Below are 19,066 nucleotides of genomic sequence, written 5' to 3'. Positions count from 1 at the left end.
CATTCAGAGCCTCAGTTTCTTTGTCTGGAAAGTGAGGATGGAAGAGAAGTCAGGTGAACATGGTGTTTGGGATCCAAACAGGGAAAGACCATTTCTATCCTGGTAAACAGGGGATCCCAGTTGTCATGTATAGAGGGTGTGGGGAGGGAGCCCAGGAGGAGGCTGAGGACAGACAAGCAGCTGCTGGAGGTGATTCATGGGTTCAGGTGTGGATCACTGTCCTGCAGGTCCTTCCCTCTGGCAGCCTGGAAGAGTGTGAATTGGGTCCTTTTTGTTCCTGTCCAGATTCAGAGCTCGGAGGAAGGTCTCCTGTACACACAGGGCCAGGCCAGCACCTATGGGATGTGTGCTGCTGGTGGGTGGGGCCCTGGCATGTGGTCACCTGCATCTTCCACCCCACCTGCATCAAGCCTGTGCTCTTTGCTCCAGGTGGACACCTCCCTGGCCACAGCTTGCCCACTGCCATGGTCTCTGTGTTGCCTCCAGGTGGACAGGTGACCAGGGTGCAGACAGAGAGGGCTGTGACAGAGATGCCACTGCCTCTCTGTCACCTGGACTCCCACCTGCCTGACCTGCGGTCATGTCTGTGCAATGTCCGCTGCATGGCCACGTCTGGTCACGTTTATATTTCTACCTGGATTCTGGTTACAGCTGGTGTATGTTATAACAGGTGACACCGGGTATATGTTTACACCTGAGCTCAGAGATGGTCTCAGTCATGCCTGGGGCTCAGCTGTGGCCAAGGATATTTGAGGCATGTCAGGGTCTGTCTGATTCTTCTCCGAGATGTCATTAGAGATTGTCTGGTTCTCCTGCTGGTCACATCTGGGCCACATTTGAGGTTTGTCTGAGGTCTGGGACTCAGGATCACTCTGAGAAATGCCTGAGACCTTATGTGAGTCGTGTCTGATGCAGGTCTTGGGGGTGTATCTGGGTCACACCTGGTTCACATCTGTGAAATCAGTGAATTTGAGTCCTGTCTGGAGCCTGCCTGGGGCACATAGCGGTCATGTCAGATTGTCTTCAGGTCCCTGGCAGAGCTGTTGTGTTATGTCAGGTTGTGCCATGCATGTCGGGGCCTTGTCAGGACATGTTAACACATGGGGCCCTGTCAGATGTTCAGGAGAGGTGAGAGTGCTGGGGCAGATATGGTGTCCTAAGTCTCTGTACAGATGTTTTGTAAAGTGCTGGGCTATGCCTGTGTGTTCAGAACAGGCTGGACCACGTAGGAGCCATGCCAAGGCATGTTGGGGCATGTTGTATCATGTTGGGGTGTGTCTAAGCATATAGAGTTGTGTCTATGGGCTCTGCCTTTACTGTATTCTGTGCTGCATCCTGGCCTGTTCCCCCCCTTCCCCCCTCCTCCCAGTTTCCTGTGCTCTTGGCCCCATTCCTGCTATGCTGGGCTTGGAGGGGGAATGCAGATTCCTGGCTGGGAGCCTCCACCTCCCACCAAAAGTCCCTCCGCTCCCACTCTCCCTGGCCCCTGATGGTCCTCATTCATGTCAGCTGCCATCGCACCCAAGGACGTGGTCTTCTATGACTTTCTGATGCCCTGGCTGGGTGAGTAACTGATCGGGATTGGGGATAACCTTGGGGGCCCAGAGGAAGGTGCTGCCCTTGCCCACTCCCCGTGGCTGCCTCGGCTAGGGGATGGGCTCCTGCTGAGTGCTGGTGATAAGTGGAACAGGCACCGTCACATGCTGACACCCGCCTTCAACTTCAACATCCTGAAGCCCTATATGAAGATTTTCACCAAGAGTGCAGACATCATGCATGTGAGTATCTTGAACTCGGGGTCCCAGCTGGAGTCTTGTGGACAACGGGGACTCAGAGATTTCTTGTCTGGAATTCTCACAGTGCTAGGTGTCTTTGGGGCCATTGTTCTTCCTTTCTGAGCCTCAGTTTCCTCAGCTGTAAAATGAGGATAGTATGATCCCTGCTTGACAGGGTGATCAAGATAACATAATGGAGCCCTGGCACATAGTAGGTGCTCAGAGTGTGTTATTTTCTGTTTCCCTCCGAAAAGCCTTGGAATCTTGAGACACGGTTTATGATGATGATGAATATTGTGTAGTAGTCATCTGGAGTAACATATCACTTCAAAAAAAAATGAGGGTTTAATATTGAGAAGTCTGTGAGTCAGTTGGCTAGTTCTTCTGGATGTAGATGGGGCCACTCATGTATCTGTGATCAGCTGTGGGTCAGATAGGAAGATTTGCTGTGCTGGAATCAGTCCTCTCACATGTTTGCGGCTTGGCTGACTGCAGGTTGATCTAGGATGGCCTCAGCTGGGACAACTGGACATTCTTTCGTGCAATTCTCTCCCTCCAAAAGACATCTCAGGCTTGTTTACATGGCAGGAGCAGGGTTCCAACAGACTGACAGGAAGCTGCAATGCCCTTTGGGGTCTAGGTTTGGGATGATCACCTTATCATTTTCACCAAGGTATTGGCCAAAGCAGGTCCAAGGCCAGCTCAGAATCAAAGGATGGTGAAATAGGCTCCACCTCCTAATAGAAGCTGCTGAAAAATCACATTGCAAAGGGTTTGGATATAAACATATGGAAGTGAAGTACTGGAGGTCAGGATTTTGTGAAGGTTGGGATTTTTTTTTCATATTTGGGAGCTGCAAGTGAGCTTGTTACTGTTTCATGGATTTGGCCAGAAGACATGAGACTCCTGGGTCAGAAACCAAGGACAGTTTATTACCCTCAGCACAACAAAGAGCCTGTGCTTCTTGTTGGTTTGCATTCTTCCTCCAAGTCACCAAATCCCATGTGGATGACACAGGTGGGCTTCTATAGATGCCAGTCATGTAGTATGTTGTATTATAGCGGGGAGGAGTATAGGTTTAGGGACTCTGTGACTTTTATAGTTATTAGAAGCGAGCTTGATATTTGTCCAGGGGGAGACATAACCTCACTCCTCAAGGTTGTTTTCTACAAATACAACTCTGAGAAATGGCCCAGGTAAAGAACATAGGAGTCTTGCAATTTTTTTTGGCATACCAGCATTAAAGGGCAGGGGTGCTCAGGGTGCATGGAAGACAACCTCTCTCAATATAGGGGATATTTTCTTAATCAGTTTATAAAAATGATGATGATGAAAGCTAACATTTGTTGTGCACTTACTTTATTCATTAACTTTACCGAGGATACACAGAGTGTAGAAGGAAGAGCCAAGATCAAAAACCCAAATCTCCTAACTCCGAGCCATGGGGACTTCACGTCCTAACAGTAACAACTTTTACTCCTACCCAAGCCTGGTCTTCCCTGGGGATGGCTGCCTGGGGCCAAGAGGCAGGGTCTGGGGGAGCCCATCAGGTGGTTGGGATTGGGTAGGGGCTCAGAGGAGGCAATTCCCAGTCCTAACCCTGTCCCCTTCTCTGTCCAGGCCAAGTGGCAGCGCTTAGTCACGGAGGGCCACACCCATCTGGACGTGTTTGAACACATCAGCCTCGTGACCCTGGACAGTCTGCAGGAATGCGTCTTCAGTTTCGACAGCAATTGCCAGGAGTGAGTCTTGGCCCAGGGCCTGGGTACATGAGCCATAGATCCAAGGGAGTAGATGGGGGAAGGAGGACTGACCAGGGCTATCAGAAGAGCCTTCCTGGAGGAGGTGGGTCAAAGCTCGATATTGAAGGACAGGGAAAGGGAAAGAGGAGTGATCATTTCAGGTAGGTAGAACTGTTTGATAAAGGCCAGGAGCCTAGAACGATCAAAGTGTGTGCAACCATGAGGAAACACCTTGGAAATAAGTTTGGAGGAGTGGGCAGGGTTATATCTTAAGGACATTCTGAAGCCAGACAAAGAAGATATGAACTTTATTCTGAGGTTTCCAGGGAGCCATGGAAGGTGTTTGATCAGATGACGGTCGTGGTCAAAGCTAAGCTTGGACATCTGACTCAAGAGAAGAATGACCGTAATGTAGACAGTGGATGGTGTTGACATTGGATGTAAGGAGAATAGAGAAGGGGCTGGGCCATTGACCAGCTAGCAGAGGATAAGTTCTGAGCCATGTGGACAGTTTTGGGAAGGAGAAGGGACAGATACTGGGTGAGAGACAGAGGGGAGAAGCATAATATCTAAGTTGTGCTCTGGGTGCCTGGGGCATGGAGGCAGCTCACAGAGATGGGATGTAGGAGAGAAGAGTCTGGAGAGTCTCATGTCCTGGCTCCTCCCCACACTGTATCTGTGGGCCATCTGTTCTTGGAGCCTCAGTTTCCTGGAGGGAGGTAGCTCCCGGCTTCTGGGCTTCAGGTGTTTTATGTTGTTGGCTTCCTTCATGCTCTCATCCTGCAGGAAGCCCAGTGAATATATTGCTGCCATCTTGGAGCTCAGTGCCCTAGTGGCAAAGCGGCACCAGCAGATCTTCCTGCACGTAGACCTCCTGTACTGCCTCACCCCCGATGGGCGGTGCTTCCGCAGGGCCTGCCACCTGGTTCACGACTTCACAGATGCTGTTATCCAGGAGCGGCGGCGTACCCTCCCCAGTCAGGGCATTGATGACTTCCTCAAGGCCAAGGCTAAGGCCAAGACCTTGGACTTCATTGATGTGCTCCTGCTGACCAAGGTAGGCTCCTCTGGTATCTGAGTAGAAGTATTAGAATGGACCTCGATTTGATCAAAGAGCTTGGATGGGATGCAGAGGGTACTGGGGAGCCATGTGAGGTGCTTGAGGGAGGGATGGGTCAGGGATAAGTTTTAGAGATGACTGTGTGGAATCCCCCTGCAGGGGATTGCTGAGTCTGAAACTGTGAAGGCCTGAGATTTTACTCGACTTCCGAGTTAATAAGTTAGTCTACGTGTGTGTGTGTGTGTGTGTTGTTGTTGTTGTTGTTGTTGTATATATACAGAACCCTGGATCAGAGCAGAGCATTTATTTCTCACAGCAGTAACAGTAGCCAGAATAGAATTTAGCTCTTTTTCCCCATTCCCAAATTCTTTTGAGGGCTCCATGCTGCTTTTACCTGTCCATGCAGCCATGGTTGCATCACAGGAGAATTACTTCCAGATATTGAAATTTGAAACTTATATAGGACAGCTGATATATCTGCCCATTCTTCTGTATGGATAATAGGGATAGGGATAGGGATAGAGATATGGAGAGAGCAGAGAAGGGAAGGGAAGAGAAGAGAAGAGAAGAGGAGAGAGAGATTGTTCTGGAGCTTAAACAAATCCTCTTTGGTGAGAAGGCAAAGTCTATAGGTTCTATAGGTTTATAACCCATTCCTTATCTCCAGGAGACATAAAGAATCTCTGGATTTACTATCCTAGCATGTGAGCAAATGGCTTTGGGGCAATGCTCAGTCTCTAGCTTCCAAGGCAAGTTGCCATTCAATCATCCCGTAACCCAGGTTGCCAGCAACTGTTTTCTCAGAAATTCCTCATCATGAAGAAACATGAAAATATTTATGGATCATTGATTCCTTTCACCAGGGAAAACACAGGAGACGAGGAGATCAAGGAGGAGACCTATGGGGTGGGGCCTCTGGTGACAGAGGGAAGTCTAGGATTTCAGGGTGGGCTTGGGGTTCTGGATGGATGATGGAGGTTCAGAGATTTTCTCAGTTTAGGCTCAGGGGCCCTCAGAGCTAGTGTGATTCTGCGGATCTTGCTTTCTCTCCAGGATGAAGATGGGAAGGGATTGTCAGACGAAGATATCCGAGCTGAAGCTGACACCTTCATGTTTGAGGGTGAGGGTCCCAGTGTGGGACTACAGAGGGGGCATGAGGGTCCCAGTGTGGGACTACAGAGGGGGCATGAGGGTCCCAGTGTGGGACTACAGAGGGGGCATGTGTCTCTCCATCCCAGGGACTTGGTGTGTGGACCGTGGACCACCCCATCCCTCCCCATCCTCCCCATGGGCCTTACTGTGAAGGTGCTGTCCACCCTCTGGTGCTGAAGTAGCCCAGATATCCAAGCCTTTCTGGATGCTCTTCAGGCCATGACACCACAGCCAGTGGCCTCTCCTGGATCCTGTACAACCTTGTAAAGCACCAAGATTACCAGGAACGCTGCCAGCAGGAGGCGCAAGAGCTCCTCAGGGACCGCGAGCCTAAGGAGATTGAATGGTGAGTGCAAGTCCTCCTGGTCTTTTTCTGAGCTCCTCTCATTGGCTCTGCTCCCTGGCTGGGGAAGAGAGAAAATCTTTTTGTGGGTTCTGTCATTATTGCTTAGTGGGAAGAGGAGCAGAGCTCTGAGGCAGGATGTAGTACTCAGCATGGGTAGCAGGACAAAGTTGCAGGCTTTTGGGACAGAAACCTGGATTTCTGAGATAATTAGCAACAATGTGTGAGGGCAGATATTGCCACTTAGCACATATTCAGTAAGTGAACTTCCCCTCCAGTCTCTTACTTTTCTCTCTGAAATCACGTTTTCAAACATCTTCACTCCCTGGGTGAACATTTCTTCCTCCACATTTTCCCTTAGTGACCAGCAGATGTCTCCATCACAGCCTTTCACATCGTGCTTTGGCTGCTGGATTATGCATGTGGGACTGGACGTGATTTACCTCTGTGTCCCCAGGGCCTATAACAGTGCTGGACACACAGTAGTGACTCAATATATGTCTCTTGTCTTACAAGAGTTCAATGGCAAAAATTCTCCTATTGTCCAGAGTCCAAACTCTCAAGCCTGGGGTTGAATGTCCTATAATAACACACAGATTTTCTGATGGCATAGTAAGTGGCATATATTGTGTTCATATGAACACAATTAATCACCAGAACCACCCTGGCAGCTAAAGTCTGTTATTACACCGAGCTTGTAGATGAAGAAATGGAAGTTTAGAAGTTTGAGTAACTTTTCTCTGAGTTGAATGGAATGCTGGTGATGGAGCAGGCACAGTGGGTGGCAGGCTTCACAAGACCTCACACCAGTGGGGGAGAATCTCTGCCCATGCCCAGGTAATCAGGTGAGTCAAGAATCTCAGGATAAAGTATTTTTATTCACTCTCATCTGCTGGGTACTATGTACACTTGAGTAGTTTGACCGATAATGGGTAGAGGAAGCTTAGGATCCTCATAATCCCTAGGACCCCTCCTGGATTCTCACGGTCATTCGCCATCTCACCCCTAAAGTGATGAGTGATTCAACCTCATCACTCCACAGTCCTAAAAGCTTTGACTAGGTTTCATTAGGTCCCATTTGCTTATTTTTATTTTATTTCCATTTCTCTAGGAGGTGGGTCAAAAAGGATCTTGCTGTGATTTATGTCATAGAGTGTTCTGCCTATGTTTTCCTCAAAGAGTTTGATAGTATCTGGCCTTACATTGAGGTCTTTAATCCATTTTGAGTTTATTTTTGTGTATGGTGTTAGGGAATGTTCTAATTTCATTCTTTTACATGTACCTGTCCAGTTTTCCCAGCACCACTTATTGAAGAGGTTGTCTTTTCTCCACTGTATATTCTTGAGTCCTTTATCAAAGATAAGGTGACCATATGTGTGTGGGTTTATCTCTGGGCTTTCTATCCTGTTCCATTGATCTATATTTCTGTTTTTGTGCCAGTACCATACTGTCTTGATTACTGTAGCTTTGTAGTATAGTCTGAAGTCAGGGAGCCTGATTCCTCCAGCTCCATTTTTCTTTCTCAAGATTGCTTTGGCTATTCGGGGTCTTTTGTGTTTCCATACAAATTGTGAAATTTTTTGTTCTAGTTCTGTGAAAAATGCCAGTGGTAGTTTCATAGGGAATACATTGAATCTGTAGATTGCTTTGGGTAGTAGAGTCATTTTCACAATGTTGATTCTTCCAATCCAAGAACATGGTATATCTCTCCATCTATTTGTATCATCTTTAATTTCTTTCATCAGTGTCTTATAATTTTCTGCATACAGGTCTAGGAATAAACCTACCTAATGAGACAAAAGACCTGTATGTCTCCTTAGGTAGGTTTATTCCTAGATATTTTATTCTTTTTGTTGCAATGGTAAATGGGAGTGTTTTCTTAATTTCACTTTCAGATTTTTCATCATTAGTGTATAGGAATGCAAGAGATTTCTGGGCATTAATGTTGTATCCTGCTACTTTACCAAATTCATTGATTAGCTCTAGTAGTTTTCCGGTAGCATCTTTAGGATTCTCTATGTATAGTATCATGTCATCTGCGAACAGTGACAGCTTTACTTCTTCTTTTCTGATTTGGATTCCTTTTATTTCTTTTTCTTCTCTGATTGCCGTGGCTAGGACTTCCAAAACTATGTTGAATAATAGTGGTGAGAGTGGGCACCTTTTCTTGTTCCTGATCTTAGTGGAAATTGTTTCAGTTTTTCACCATTGAGGACGATGTTGGCTGTGGGTTTGTCATATGTGGCCTTTATTATGTTGAGGAAAGTTCCCTCTATGCCTACTTTCTGGAGGGTTTTTATCATAAATGGGTGTTGAATTTTGTCAAAAGCTTTCTCTGCATCTATTGAGATGATCATATGGTTTTTCTCCTTCAATTTGTTAATATGGTTTATCACATTGATTGATTTGCTTATATTGAAGAATCCTTGCATTCCTGGGATAAACCCCACTTGATCATGGTGTATGATCCTTTTAATGTGCTGTTGGATTCTGTTTGTTAGTATTTTGTGGACGATTTTTGCATCTATGTTCATCAGTGATATTGGCCTGTAGTTTTCTTTCTTTGTGACATTTTTTTCTGGTTTTGGTATCAGAGTGATGGTAGCCTCGTAGAATGAGTTTGGGAGTGTTCCTTCCTCTGCTATATTTTGGAAGAGTTTGGGAAGGATAGGTGTTAGCTTTTCTTTAAATGTTTGATAGAATTCGCCTGTGAAGCCATCTGGTCCTGGGCTTTTGTTTGTTGGAAGATTTTTAATCACAGTTTCCATTTCAGTGCTTGTGATTGGTCTGTTCATATTTTCTATTTCTTCCTGGTTCGATCTCGGAAGGTTGTGCATTTCTAAGAATTTGTCCATTTCTTCCAGGTTGTCCATTTTATTCGCATAGAGTTGCTGGTAGTAGTCTCTTAGGATGCTTTGTATTTCTGCAGTGTCTGTTGTAACTTCTCCTTTTTCATTTCTAATTTTATTGATTTGAGTCCTCTCCCTCATTTTCTTGATAAGTCTCGCTAATGGCTTATCAATTTTGTTTATCTTCTCAAAGAACCAGCTTTTAGTTTTATTGATCTTTGCTATTGTTTTCTTCGTTTCTATTTCATTTATTTCTGCTCTGATCTTTATGATTTCTTTCCTTCTGCTAACTTTGGGTTTTGTTTGTTCTTCTTTCTCTAGTTGCTTTAGGTGTAAGGTTAGATTGTTTACTTGAGATTTTTCTTGTTTCTTTAGGTAGGCTTGTATAGCTATAAACTTCCCTCTTAGAACTGCTTTTGCTGCATCCCAAAGGTTTTGGATCGTCGTGTGTTCATTGTCATTTGTCTCTAGGTATTTTTTGATTTCCCCCTGATTTCTTCAGTGATCTCTTGGTTATTTAGTAACGTATTGTTTAGCCTCCATGTGTTTGTGTTTTTTACGTTCTTTCCCTGTAATTGATTTCTACTCTCATAGCGCTGTGGTCAGAAAAGATGTTTGATATGATTTCAATTTCCTTAAATTTACTGAGGCTTGATTTGTGACCCAAGATGTGATCTATCCTGGAGAGTGTTCCGTGCGCACTGGAGAAGAACGTGTAATCTGCTGTTTTTGGATGGAATGTCCTATAAATATCAATTAAATCTATCTGGTCTATTGTGTCATTTAAAGCTTCTGTTTCCTTATTTATTTTCATTTTGGATGATCTGTCCATTGGTGTAAGTGAGGTGTTAAAGTCCCCCACTATTATTATGTTACTGTCGATTTCCTCTTTTATAGCTGTTAGCAGTTGCCTTATGTATTGAGGTGCTCCTATGTTGGGTGCATATATATTTATAATTGTTATATCTTCTTCTTGGATTGATCCCTTGATCATTATGTAGTGTCCATCCTTATCTCTTGTAACCTTCTTTATTTTAAAGTCTATTTTATCTGATATGAGTATAGCTATTCCAGCTTTCTTTTGATTTCCATTTGCCTGGAATATCTTTTTCCATCCCCTCACTTTCAGTCTGTATGTGTCCCTAGGTCTGAAGTGGGTCTCTTGTAGACAGCATATATATGGGTCTTGTCTTTGTATCCATTCAGCAAGCCTGTGTCTTTTGGTTGGAGCATTTAATCCATTCACGTTTAAGGTAATTATCGATATGTATGTTCCTATGACCATTTTCTTAATTGTTTTGGGTTTGTTTTTGTAGGTCCTTTTCTTCTCTTGTGTTTCCCACTTAGAGAAGTTCCTTTAGCATTTGTTGTAGAGCTGGTTTGGTGGTGCTGAATTCTCTTAGCTTTTGCTTGTCTGTAAAGCTTTTGATTTCTCCATCCAATCTGAATGAGATCCTTGCCGGGTAGAGTAATCTTGGTTGTAGGTTCTTCCCTTTCATCACTTTAAGTATATCATGCCACTCCCTTCTGGCTTGTAGAGTTTCTGCTGAGAAATCAGCTGTTAACCTTATGGGAGTTCCCTTGTATGTTATTTGTCGTTTTTCCCTTGCTGCTTTCAATAATTTTTCTTTGTCTTTAATTTTTGCCAATTTGATAACTGTGTGTCTCGGCGTGTTTCTCCTTGGGTTTATCCTGTATGGGACTCACTGTGCTTCCTGGATTTGGGTGGCTATTTCCTTTCCCATGTTAGGGAAGTTTTCGACTATAATCTCTTCAAATATTTTCTCCAGTCCTTTCTCTCTCTCTTCTCCTTCAGGGACCCCTATAATGCGAATGTTGTTGCGTTTAATGTTGTCCCAGAGGTCTCTTACGCTGTCTTCATTTCTTTTCATTCTTTTTTCTTTAGTCTGTTCCACAGCAGTGAATTCCACCATTCTGTCTTCCAGGTCACTTATCCGTTCTTCTGCCTCAGTTATTCTGCTATTGATTCCTTCTAGTGTAGTTTTCATTTCAGTTATTGTATTATTCATCTCTGTTTGTTTGTTCTTTAATTCTTCTAGGTCTTTGTTAAACATTTCTTGCATCTTCTTGATCTTTGCCTCCATTCTTATTCCGAGGTCCTGGATCATCTTCACTATCATTATTCTGAATTCTTTTTCTGGAAGGTTGCCTATCTCCACTTCATTTAGTTGTTTTTCTGGGGTTTTTTCTTGTTCCTTCATCTGATATGTAGCCCTCTGCCTTTTCATCTTGTCTGTCTTTCTGTGAATGTGGTTTTTGTTCCACAGGCTGCAGGATTATAGTTGTTCTTGCTTCTGCTGTCTGCCCTCTGGTGGTTGAGGCTATCTAAGAGGCTTGATGGGAGGCTCTGATGGTGGGTAGAGCTGACTGTTGCTGTGGTGGTCAGAGCTCAGTAAAACTTTAATCCACTTGACTGTTGATGGGTGGGGCTGGGTTCCCTCCCTGTTGGTTGTTTTGCCTGAGGCAACCCAACACTGGAGCCTACCTGAGCTCTTTGGTGGGGCTAATGACAGACTCTGGGAGGGCTCACGCCAAGGAGTACTTCCCAGAACTTCTGCTGCCAGTGTCCTTGTCCCCACGGTGAAACAGAGCCACGCCCCGCCTCTGCCGGAGACCTTCCAACACTAGCAGGTAGGTCTGGTTCAGTCTCCCCCGGGGTCACTGCTCCTTCCCCCGGGTCCCGATGCGCACACTATTTTGTGTGCGCCCTCCAAGAGTGGGGTCTCTGTTTCCCCCAGTCCTGTCGAAGTCCTGCAATCAATTCCCACTAGGCTTCAAAGTCTGATTCTCTATGAATTCCTCCTCCCGTTGCCAGACCCCCAGGTTGGGAAGCCTGACGTGGGGCTCAGAACCTTCACTCCAGTGGGTGGACTTCTGTGGTATAAGTGTTCGCCAGTCTGTGAGTCACCCACCCACCAGATATGGGATTTGATTTTACTATGATTGCGCCCCTCCTACCGTCTCATTGTGGCTTCTCCTTTGTCTTTCGATGAGAAGGTGTTAGAACACATCCCTGGACTCAGGGCAGTACAAAGTGTATTATGGTTAGACCCGAGGACTCAGCAGGCCCATAACTTTGGTCTGTTCTCTCCTGTCTACCTTCCTACGTCTCCAGCTGTCAAGATTTGACAGTCGAACCAGCAGATGTGATGTGTTCAAAGCATTTGCTTCTGATGTCAGATAAGCTCCTTTCCCACATCTAATTTCTCTATAAAAGCAGAATTGTCATGTAATTATGTGTATTGTAATAATGCTGCTTAGACTTTTTAGGTTAGAAAACTGGTGGCTTGCCAAAGACCTCCAATATAGAAAATGTCAGTCTCTAGCACTGTCCCATGTGACTTGAGGGGCAAACCTAGATAATACCAGATGGTCACACGCTATCTATTTCATTCCTGCCACAGGATTAGCTGTGTAAGTCGGGAAGTCTGTAGGTTTATAGGTGGGTAGTAAATGCCCTGTTACCTGCTAAAGATGAGTATCCGTGGTTTGCTCTAAAGCAGGGTTTCTCAACCAAGGCATTGACTTTTGGGGCCAGATAAACCTTTGCTGTGGTGTGTGAGTCCTGTGCATCGTAGAGTGTTTAGCAAGGCCCCGACCTCTACTCACTAGGTGCCCGTAACATTCCCTCTCTCTCCTCCCAGTTGTGACAACCAAAATCACCTTCAGACTTTCCCAGATGTCCTCTGGGAGGCACAATTGCACTCAGTGAGAAGCAATGGACTCAAGGCTACCAATATCTTTGAGGTAGACTTGACGTCCGGTTGTAAAAGACATACTCATTCTCCTGTTTTTATTTTGGAAATTAGATGCCACTGTTCATGATCCTTATTCAGATGTCTGTAATTAAGTTTAGTCAGACTACCCACTCACAGGTGGGACACTGAGACAGAGGGAAACAGCTTGTCCAAGTCACATGGCCACATCCCTTGCCTCCTAAGAAAACGTGTCACAAGTGAAAGCAAGCTGGCTCTTGTAATATTGACACGTCTTTTTTTTTAAACAAATGTGCCAGTTTTAGAGTTGTTCTTTGCCCTCTAACCTTTTGGAGGGCTTACATAGCCTTCAAGCTTCTAAAGAAACGAACTGGGGCACTCTTTCCCAAGCAGGAAGCAGTTTCACTGGCAGTGTGTGAGAGGCCTTGGGGACTTGGAGGATGAACACTTGTCGAAACAGGGTTTATCCCGATGTGCTAGAGTAAGGCTCAGTGCACCACACCGATGTTATCAGGTGGTGTTGGTCAAATACTACAGAGAGAATCTTACTTTAGTCAATTTAAAGTTTTGAGATCTCACTATGTTTTTTAAAACAGGTATTAAATACACGCATTTGGTAAAACAGTACAAAAGGCTGTTTGGTACATAGCAGCCAAAGAAAAACGATGTGGCTATTCCGTGCTGAGCTATGCTGTGAGCATTATCAAATAGATACTGGATTCTGAGGCCTTTGTTCAGGAACAAAAAAGAATATAAAATATCTCATTACCACAACTAAGGAGCTGGCCCGTGGCAACTAAGACCCGGCACAATTAACTGACTAACTAACTAACTGACTGACTATTTTTAAAAATCTCATTAATAGGTATTTAATATGATTTTTAAAAATTTATTTATTTATTTCATTTATTTATTTTTGGCTGCGTTGGGTCTTCCTTGCTGCGTGCGTGCTTTCTCCAGTTGCGGTGAGCGGGGGCTACTCCTCGTTGCGGTGCGTGGGCTTCTCATTGCGGTGGCTTCTCTTGTTGCGGAGCACGGGCTCTAGGCGCGCGGGTTTCAGTAGTTGGGGCACGAGGACTCAGTAGTTGTGGCTTTTGGGCTCAAGAGCGCAGGCTCAGTAGTTGTGGCGCACGGGCTTCATTGCTCCGCGGCGTGTGGGAACTTCCCGGACCAGGGCTTGAACCCTTGTCCCCTGCATTGGCAGGCGGATTCTTAACCACTGCGCCACCAGGGAAGCCCAGGCTCCAACCTTTTTAAAAATGTGTTCCTTCCACCTTCATGGAGCAGGCGTAGGGGACGGGGAGGAGTGAGAACCCGATTGGCAGGGGTCCGGTCGCAACCCCGGAAGGGGACGGGGGAGGAACTAAGAGGTGGCACCGGGCCACACTCGACCCCCAGTGACAGCTAACAGCTGCACTGCTGCCCCTTCCTGCCCCAGGACCTGAGCTCAGCTCCCAGGACGGCTGGAGAAACGCACTGTTTTTGGTGAGATGTTCTTACTTACTGTGTGGAGCTGCTCCGGCTGCCCCGGCGACCACACCCCTGCAGGGCCCTGTGCCCGTCCTCCCTGCCCCCTGCCCAGGGCTCGGAGAACAGCAGTCTCTGTGGGGCAACCTGCTTCCAAGTCCTTCAGTGACCACGGAGGACTGGGAACGGGCTGGGCTGCCGGGGAGCCTGGGCATCCAACACCTGAGCTCAGCCCTGGTGGCTCACGTGAGGGCAGGGGCTGGGGGGTGCGGGCGGTGAGCAGAGGGGCCTCCAGCCGGTGTCAGCCTGGGCCCTGGACCCAGGGAAAAGCCTCACCCTCTCAGTCCTGACCTGCCGCTCGGGAACCCTGTGGCCCACCAGCCCGAGGCCTGTGGCGCCCGCCACGGACTGCCTGGCACACGGCTGGGGTGCCAACGCCACACCTGGATCTTGCACGGGGACCATCTGGGGGCTCGGTGCACAGGAAGACGAGCAGCCCCCAGGCCCCGACACGCCCCTTCCATATCCATCGAGAGGTGCCTGATGGAAGGCCGGCTGTGCTCCTTTTCAAGCCCCAGGGAATTCACACGGACAGCCCTCCCGGCCACGGGGTGCCTGCCCACCGGCTCTGGGCCTGCGACCAGCCCAGAACACAGAAGGCACAGAAGTGGGTGCAGGGAGCTGAGCCGGGTCTGCAGAAGGGCAGGCACCACAGCCTGGTCCACAACCGACTGGCCTAGGGCGGGTGAGAACGGGCGGGCAGGCTGAGGGGAGGACAGAGCGTGGCACGGCCTGCCCGCCTGGGCCACGGGGAGAAGGTCGGGGCACCGCCCGCGCCTTCGCTCCGCTGCCTGGCGTCCTTTGTGGGGGCGAAGGGCCAGAGGCAGGGCTCCCGAGGAGCTCAAAGGCCAGGGAAGGACACACGGGACGGTCCAGAGCCACCCTACCGCTCCAGTGGTGCAGCACCCTCTCTGAATTCCTACTGCCACCAAAACACATCCCTAAGGCCTTTGGGAAGAATCGCTAGGACCCAGGAAGGCGGTCCCTTGCTGTGGTCCAGACTTCAGCAGCTGCCGATGACCAGAGGGAGCCAGCCGGCCGGCCGTGAGCAGGAGGACAGGACACGGGGACAGGGACAGCCACAGCCGGGCTTCCCGCAGCTGTGCCCACCGCCAGAACCAGCTCCAGCCAATCACAGCCCCCGAGATGCCAAGCAGTGACGGGCGAGAGGCCGGCAGGAAACTGACACCCCCTCACTGGAGAGCCTGCCCGGCCGGGGTGCAGGGCACCATCCCCGTCTGAACTCACCCCACAGCTCGGCCGTCTCCCAGTGACCCAGACGCGTCACCACGGCCCCAGGACTGATCCCCGACCAAGGTCAGAACTCCCCCCATTGTGATGGCCCCCATGCCACTCCTGTGGTGGAAGGGACGGCAGGCAGAGACCAGGAGTAGAGTCTTTTTATTAATGGCTGCGTTTTCAAAGAACCGTTTTGTTACCAGGAAAGCTCCCCAGGAAGGGATTGCATTAGTGCAACAAGGGGGAGCCTTGATGCCAGGCTCTCCAGACACTTCCAGGTGGAGACTTTTGGCCTAGGCCGGCCGCCGGGGACGCAGGGGCTGGGAGGACACGCGGCCCCTCCCCCGCCCCGACGGGGCGCTAAGGCACCCGGCCCGCCTGGGTGGGCAAAACCTCGTGCCGTCAGCAGGCCGGCGGCTTGCAGCCCTCAACCTGCAGCCCTTTGCTCAGGAGGAAGGCGTCCTGCGTGGGGTCGCAACCCAGGAAGAGCTTCACCATGCCCTTGGCATCCTGGGAGCCCCCTGCCTCAGAATGCAGCTTCTGTAGTCCATGGCAACCTGAGGAGAGGGGGCGGGGCTGCAGGAGGGTGGAGCACCCCCTTCACTGAGGGTGTGGGTGTGGCCACCTCTGCTGTGACTCAACAAAGGGCAGGGGAGCAGGGGGTCCAGGGCAGGGCCCTCAGAGCCTGGCAGGCCCAGGCGGGCGGCACAAGCATCTAGGCCCAGGCCAAGGACCTCCGTGGTGGTCTGCACGGCAGGCCGGCCTCTCACCTTGCCACTCAGGACGCCCTCCTGCTTGAAACGTGTGTGGAACGTGTCCGCGGAGTACACCTCGCTGCACAGGTAGCCATAGGACTGGGCGTCATAGCTTCCTGCCAGGTGGCCGAAGGTCGCAGGCAGGTGGGTCCCTGGGACACACGCGGAGAGGCTCCTGCCCGGCCCCCTGGCCGCTCCGTGCCCCTTCCCCAGAGCGGGGGCCTCAAAGCAGCCCTGTCTGAGTCCCCTGCCACTAGAGGGAGGATTGGCCCAACACTTCTAGAAAACGGGGACCTTGCGGGCAACTCAGTGGAGGGACACAAATCAATCTTTGCCGACTTTCTGCTGAAGCTCACGAGGGTTCACCCCTAAGCCTCTTACAAGGACAGCTGCCCGAGGCTCCGAGGGATGAGTCAGGGCTTGCCCTCCAGCAGGGGGAGAGCGCGGGTGAAAGCGCTCACGAGGGAGTGAACTGCGTCTCTGCACCGACACACGCACAGGCAAACCTCGTCGACGCGTTCCGTCCGAGTTATGAAGCCCTCTCCTGCCTCTTCCAGGCTCTCCAGAAAGCACGTGCAGATACGCCCACCCCACCCTCGGACTCCGCGGGCCACAGCTGGAGGGACCAGCCCAGGAACCCAGGCAGGAAGAGGCCAGAGGTCAGCGGGCCTCGGCCAGAGCCCGTCAGTCGGTCCCCCTTCACACACCACCAGAGGATCCTCTTGACCTGGGCAGTAGCCGCCAACCGACCGCTAAGGTGGGCCCGGCGCGCGCTTGGCTATGTGGCGTGGCTGGGACCCTGAGGATCTCCTGGCAGAGGCGGGCATTCTCCTGGGCCGGGTCCGAGGGTGTCTGCGTGTGCAGGGCCTGGTCCACCTTGGCCAGGACGATCTGGCACAGGTTGAAGAGGCCTGGAGGGCGGGAGGAAGGAGACGGGGGGCTTGCACTGTGTCCAGGCCGCACTTTCCAGCCGGCGGTCCGGGAGCCCCTTTTCTTTCCCTCGGCCTGGCCGCACCGGGGTTGGCCAGCCGGGACTTCATGAGCTTGTCCAGCAGCTCCTGGGGGACGGCGCTGCCCGTGCCCCACCGAGACTGGCAGCAGCGCCAGGGCTTCACAGGGCGCGGCGCTCCCGGCCCCAGAGCCTACCCTCTGGTTCTCATCACCGGCTGTCACCAGAGTCGCAGGCAACGTGCCTTTCTTGTCGTTTGTCTTTTTAAAGGCAACTCTTGAATACATGTATTTAACATGCAGGGAACCAGTCCTGACTCCTTGATCTGCGGCTTCCAGCCTCCAGAGTCTCGAGGACATCCACTTCCGTTGTTTACGCGCCCAGTGCGTGGGGTTTGATGATGGAAACTGACACCGAGGGCATCACCACGTGCGGGGTGACATCAGCGGAAGAATCCCGTGGCGAGGGCCTGCCTGAGGACCACGGGAGAGCCCGGGCCTTCCCCGCCCCCTGCCTGCAGCCCCGCGGCCGCACCCACCTGGGAGCGGAGCTGGTGCATGGCTTGGCAGAACTCATGGAAGTAGGTCTCCAGCTCATCATGCTGCAACAGGGATGGCGGGTTGGGTGTAGGCTTGGTGAAGTTGGCCACCATGGCCTTGATGGCAATCTCGCGCCTCCCATCCTGCTGCAGGCAGCCCGGCTGCAGGCCAAAGCAGGCCATGTGCCTGGACTTCCCTTCCCTGGGGAGGGACGCGGGTGAGGCCCCGCTTCCACAGAGGAGCCCCGGCCCACGGCTGACAGGTTCCCCCACGCATGCACCGAGGTAGAGGTCCAGGTAGAACTTGCCGATGGATGACCTTGCCCGCGGCTGCGTCCCGGACCGTGTAGAGCCTCACATCTTCGTGACACATGTTGGCGCCCTCCTCCAGGTCGAAGGTCAGCCCCAGCAGCTCCTGGGAGATGCCCAGCCGCCCGCGCGTGACCACCTGCATGGGGAAAGACTCTGAGCAGGTACTGGTCCACATGGTAGCGCGTCTCCTCCCCGTGGTTCATGTAGTAGTGCAGGTCCCAGGCGTTGATGGGCCCGTCAAAGTGCAGGCCCCGCCTCTGGCACTCGGCCTTCTTTAGCTCCAGGATCACGGCCGCTCCTGCTCCCCGAGGGGCTTCAGCTTCTGGGCCAGCTCATCTGCGGGCGGAGGGGAGAGGCTCGGCTATGTCCCTGTGGCAGCCTCCCAGCCGCCCCCCACCCCACGCCCCTCGAGGCAGAATGAAGGGCTGGGGAAGGCGACCCCCAAGGGCTGACACAGTGGGGTCTCAGGCAGCACCACGTCCAGTCAAGGTCCACCTGACCCCTGTCCCCACTGGGACTCGGGGAGGCGGGGTTACCTAGGAAAGTGGCCACCACCTGGCTGGTCTTGGCCATGTTCATCTCCAGCACGGAGTCGGCACGCGTGCTGAACCCCAGCAGGCGAGACTTCTGAGCCTGCAGCCTTACCAGCTCCCCGAGGATCGCGCAGTTCTCCTGGAACCCAGAGACGGCCAGCGCTGGGGACCGTGGGCCACGCCCTCCCCACGGGCCCCGGGCCAGGTCTCTGCGGGCGGGCAGGGCTCTCAGGCCACTGGCGGGCACAGCCAATCCCCCTCCCTCCTCCTCCTGGCCCGGATTTCTAGACACTTTGGTGCTGTCCTAACACGTGGTCTTTATGAACACAGGTCCTTTTGGAACCAGAAACGCCGTGAACCGTGATGAGGTCTAAGGCCAAGGGCAGGAAGAAATGTGACCAGGCTCTCCAGGAGCCACCCAGGAGCCTCCCCGGGCTCAACAATACAAACTCGGCTGCCGGCTGCGTGCAGACAGCAGCTCATCCCCACGGCGCCTGAACACCCAGCCCCTGGACGGCGAGACGCCTGTTGCTGCAGGTGGCCCGGGGCTGGCTG

The 19,066-nt window shown here is 50.9% G+C and overlaps 1 protein-coding gene and 1 pseudogene across 1 annotated transcript in view; one reads left to right on the top strand and one right to left on the bottom strand.

Moving 5' to 3' along the window:
• The window catches only part of LOC133090238 (cytochrome P450 4F2-like), a 96,237-nt gene extending 90,158 nt beyond the window's left edge, over window positions 1-6,079 (top strand). The window contains 7 exon segments of the mRNA XM_061188578.1: window positions 353-429; window positions 1,510-1,563; window positions 1,651-1,778; window positions 3,396-3,517; window positions 4,304-4,574; window positions 5,631-5,697; window positions 5,946-6,079. Coding sequence (XP_061044561.1) covers window positions 353-429; window positions 1,510-1,563; window positions 1,651-1,778; window positions 3,396-3,517; window positions 4,304-4,574; window positions 5,631-5,697; window positions 5,946-6,079 — 853 coding nt within the window.
• Window positions 6,080-15,826: 9,747 nt separating this feature from the next.
• On the bottom strand, window positions 15,827-18,647 carry LOC133090643 (thimet oligopeptidase-like; annotated as a pseudogene).
• Window positions 18,648-19,066: the final 419 nt, after the last annotated feature.

Source organism: Eubalaena glacialis, chromosome 4 (assembly GCF_028564815.1).
Source record: "Eubalaena glacialis isolate mEubGla1 chromosome 4, mEubGla1.1.hap2.+ XY, whole genome shotgun sequence".
Classification (NCBI taxonomy): domain Eukaryota; kingdom Metazoa; phylum Chordata; class Mammalia; order Artiodactyla; family Balaenidae; genus Eubalaena; species Eubalaena glacialis.
Note: the sequence above shows the minus strand (reverse complement) of the source record. Positions and strands in the feature narration are given on the sequence as shown.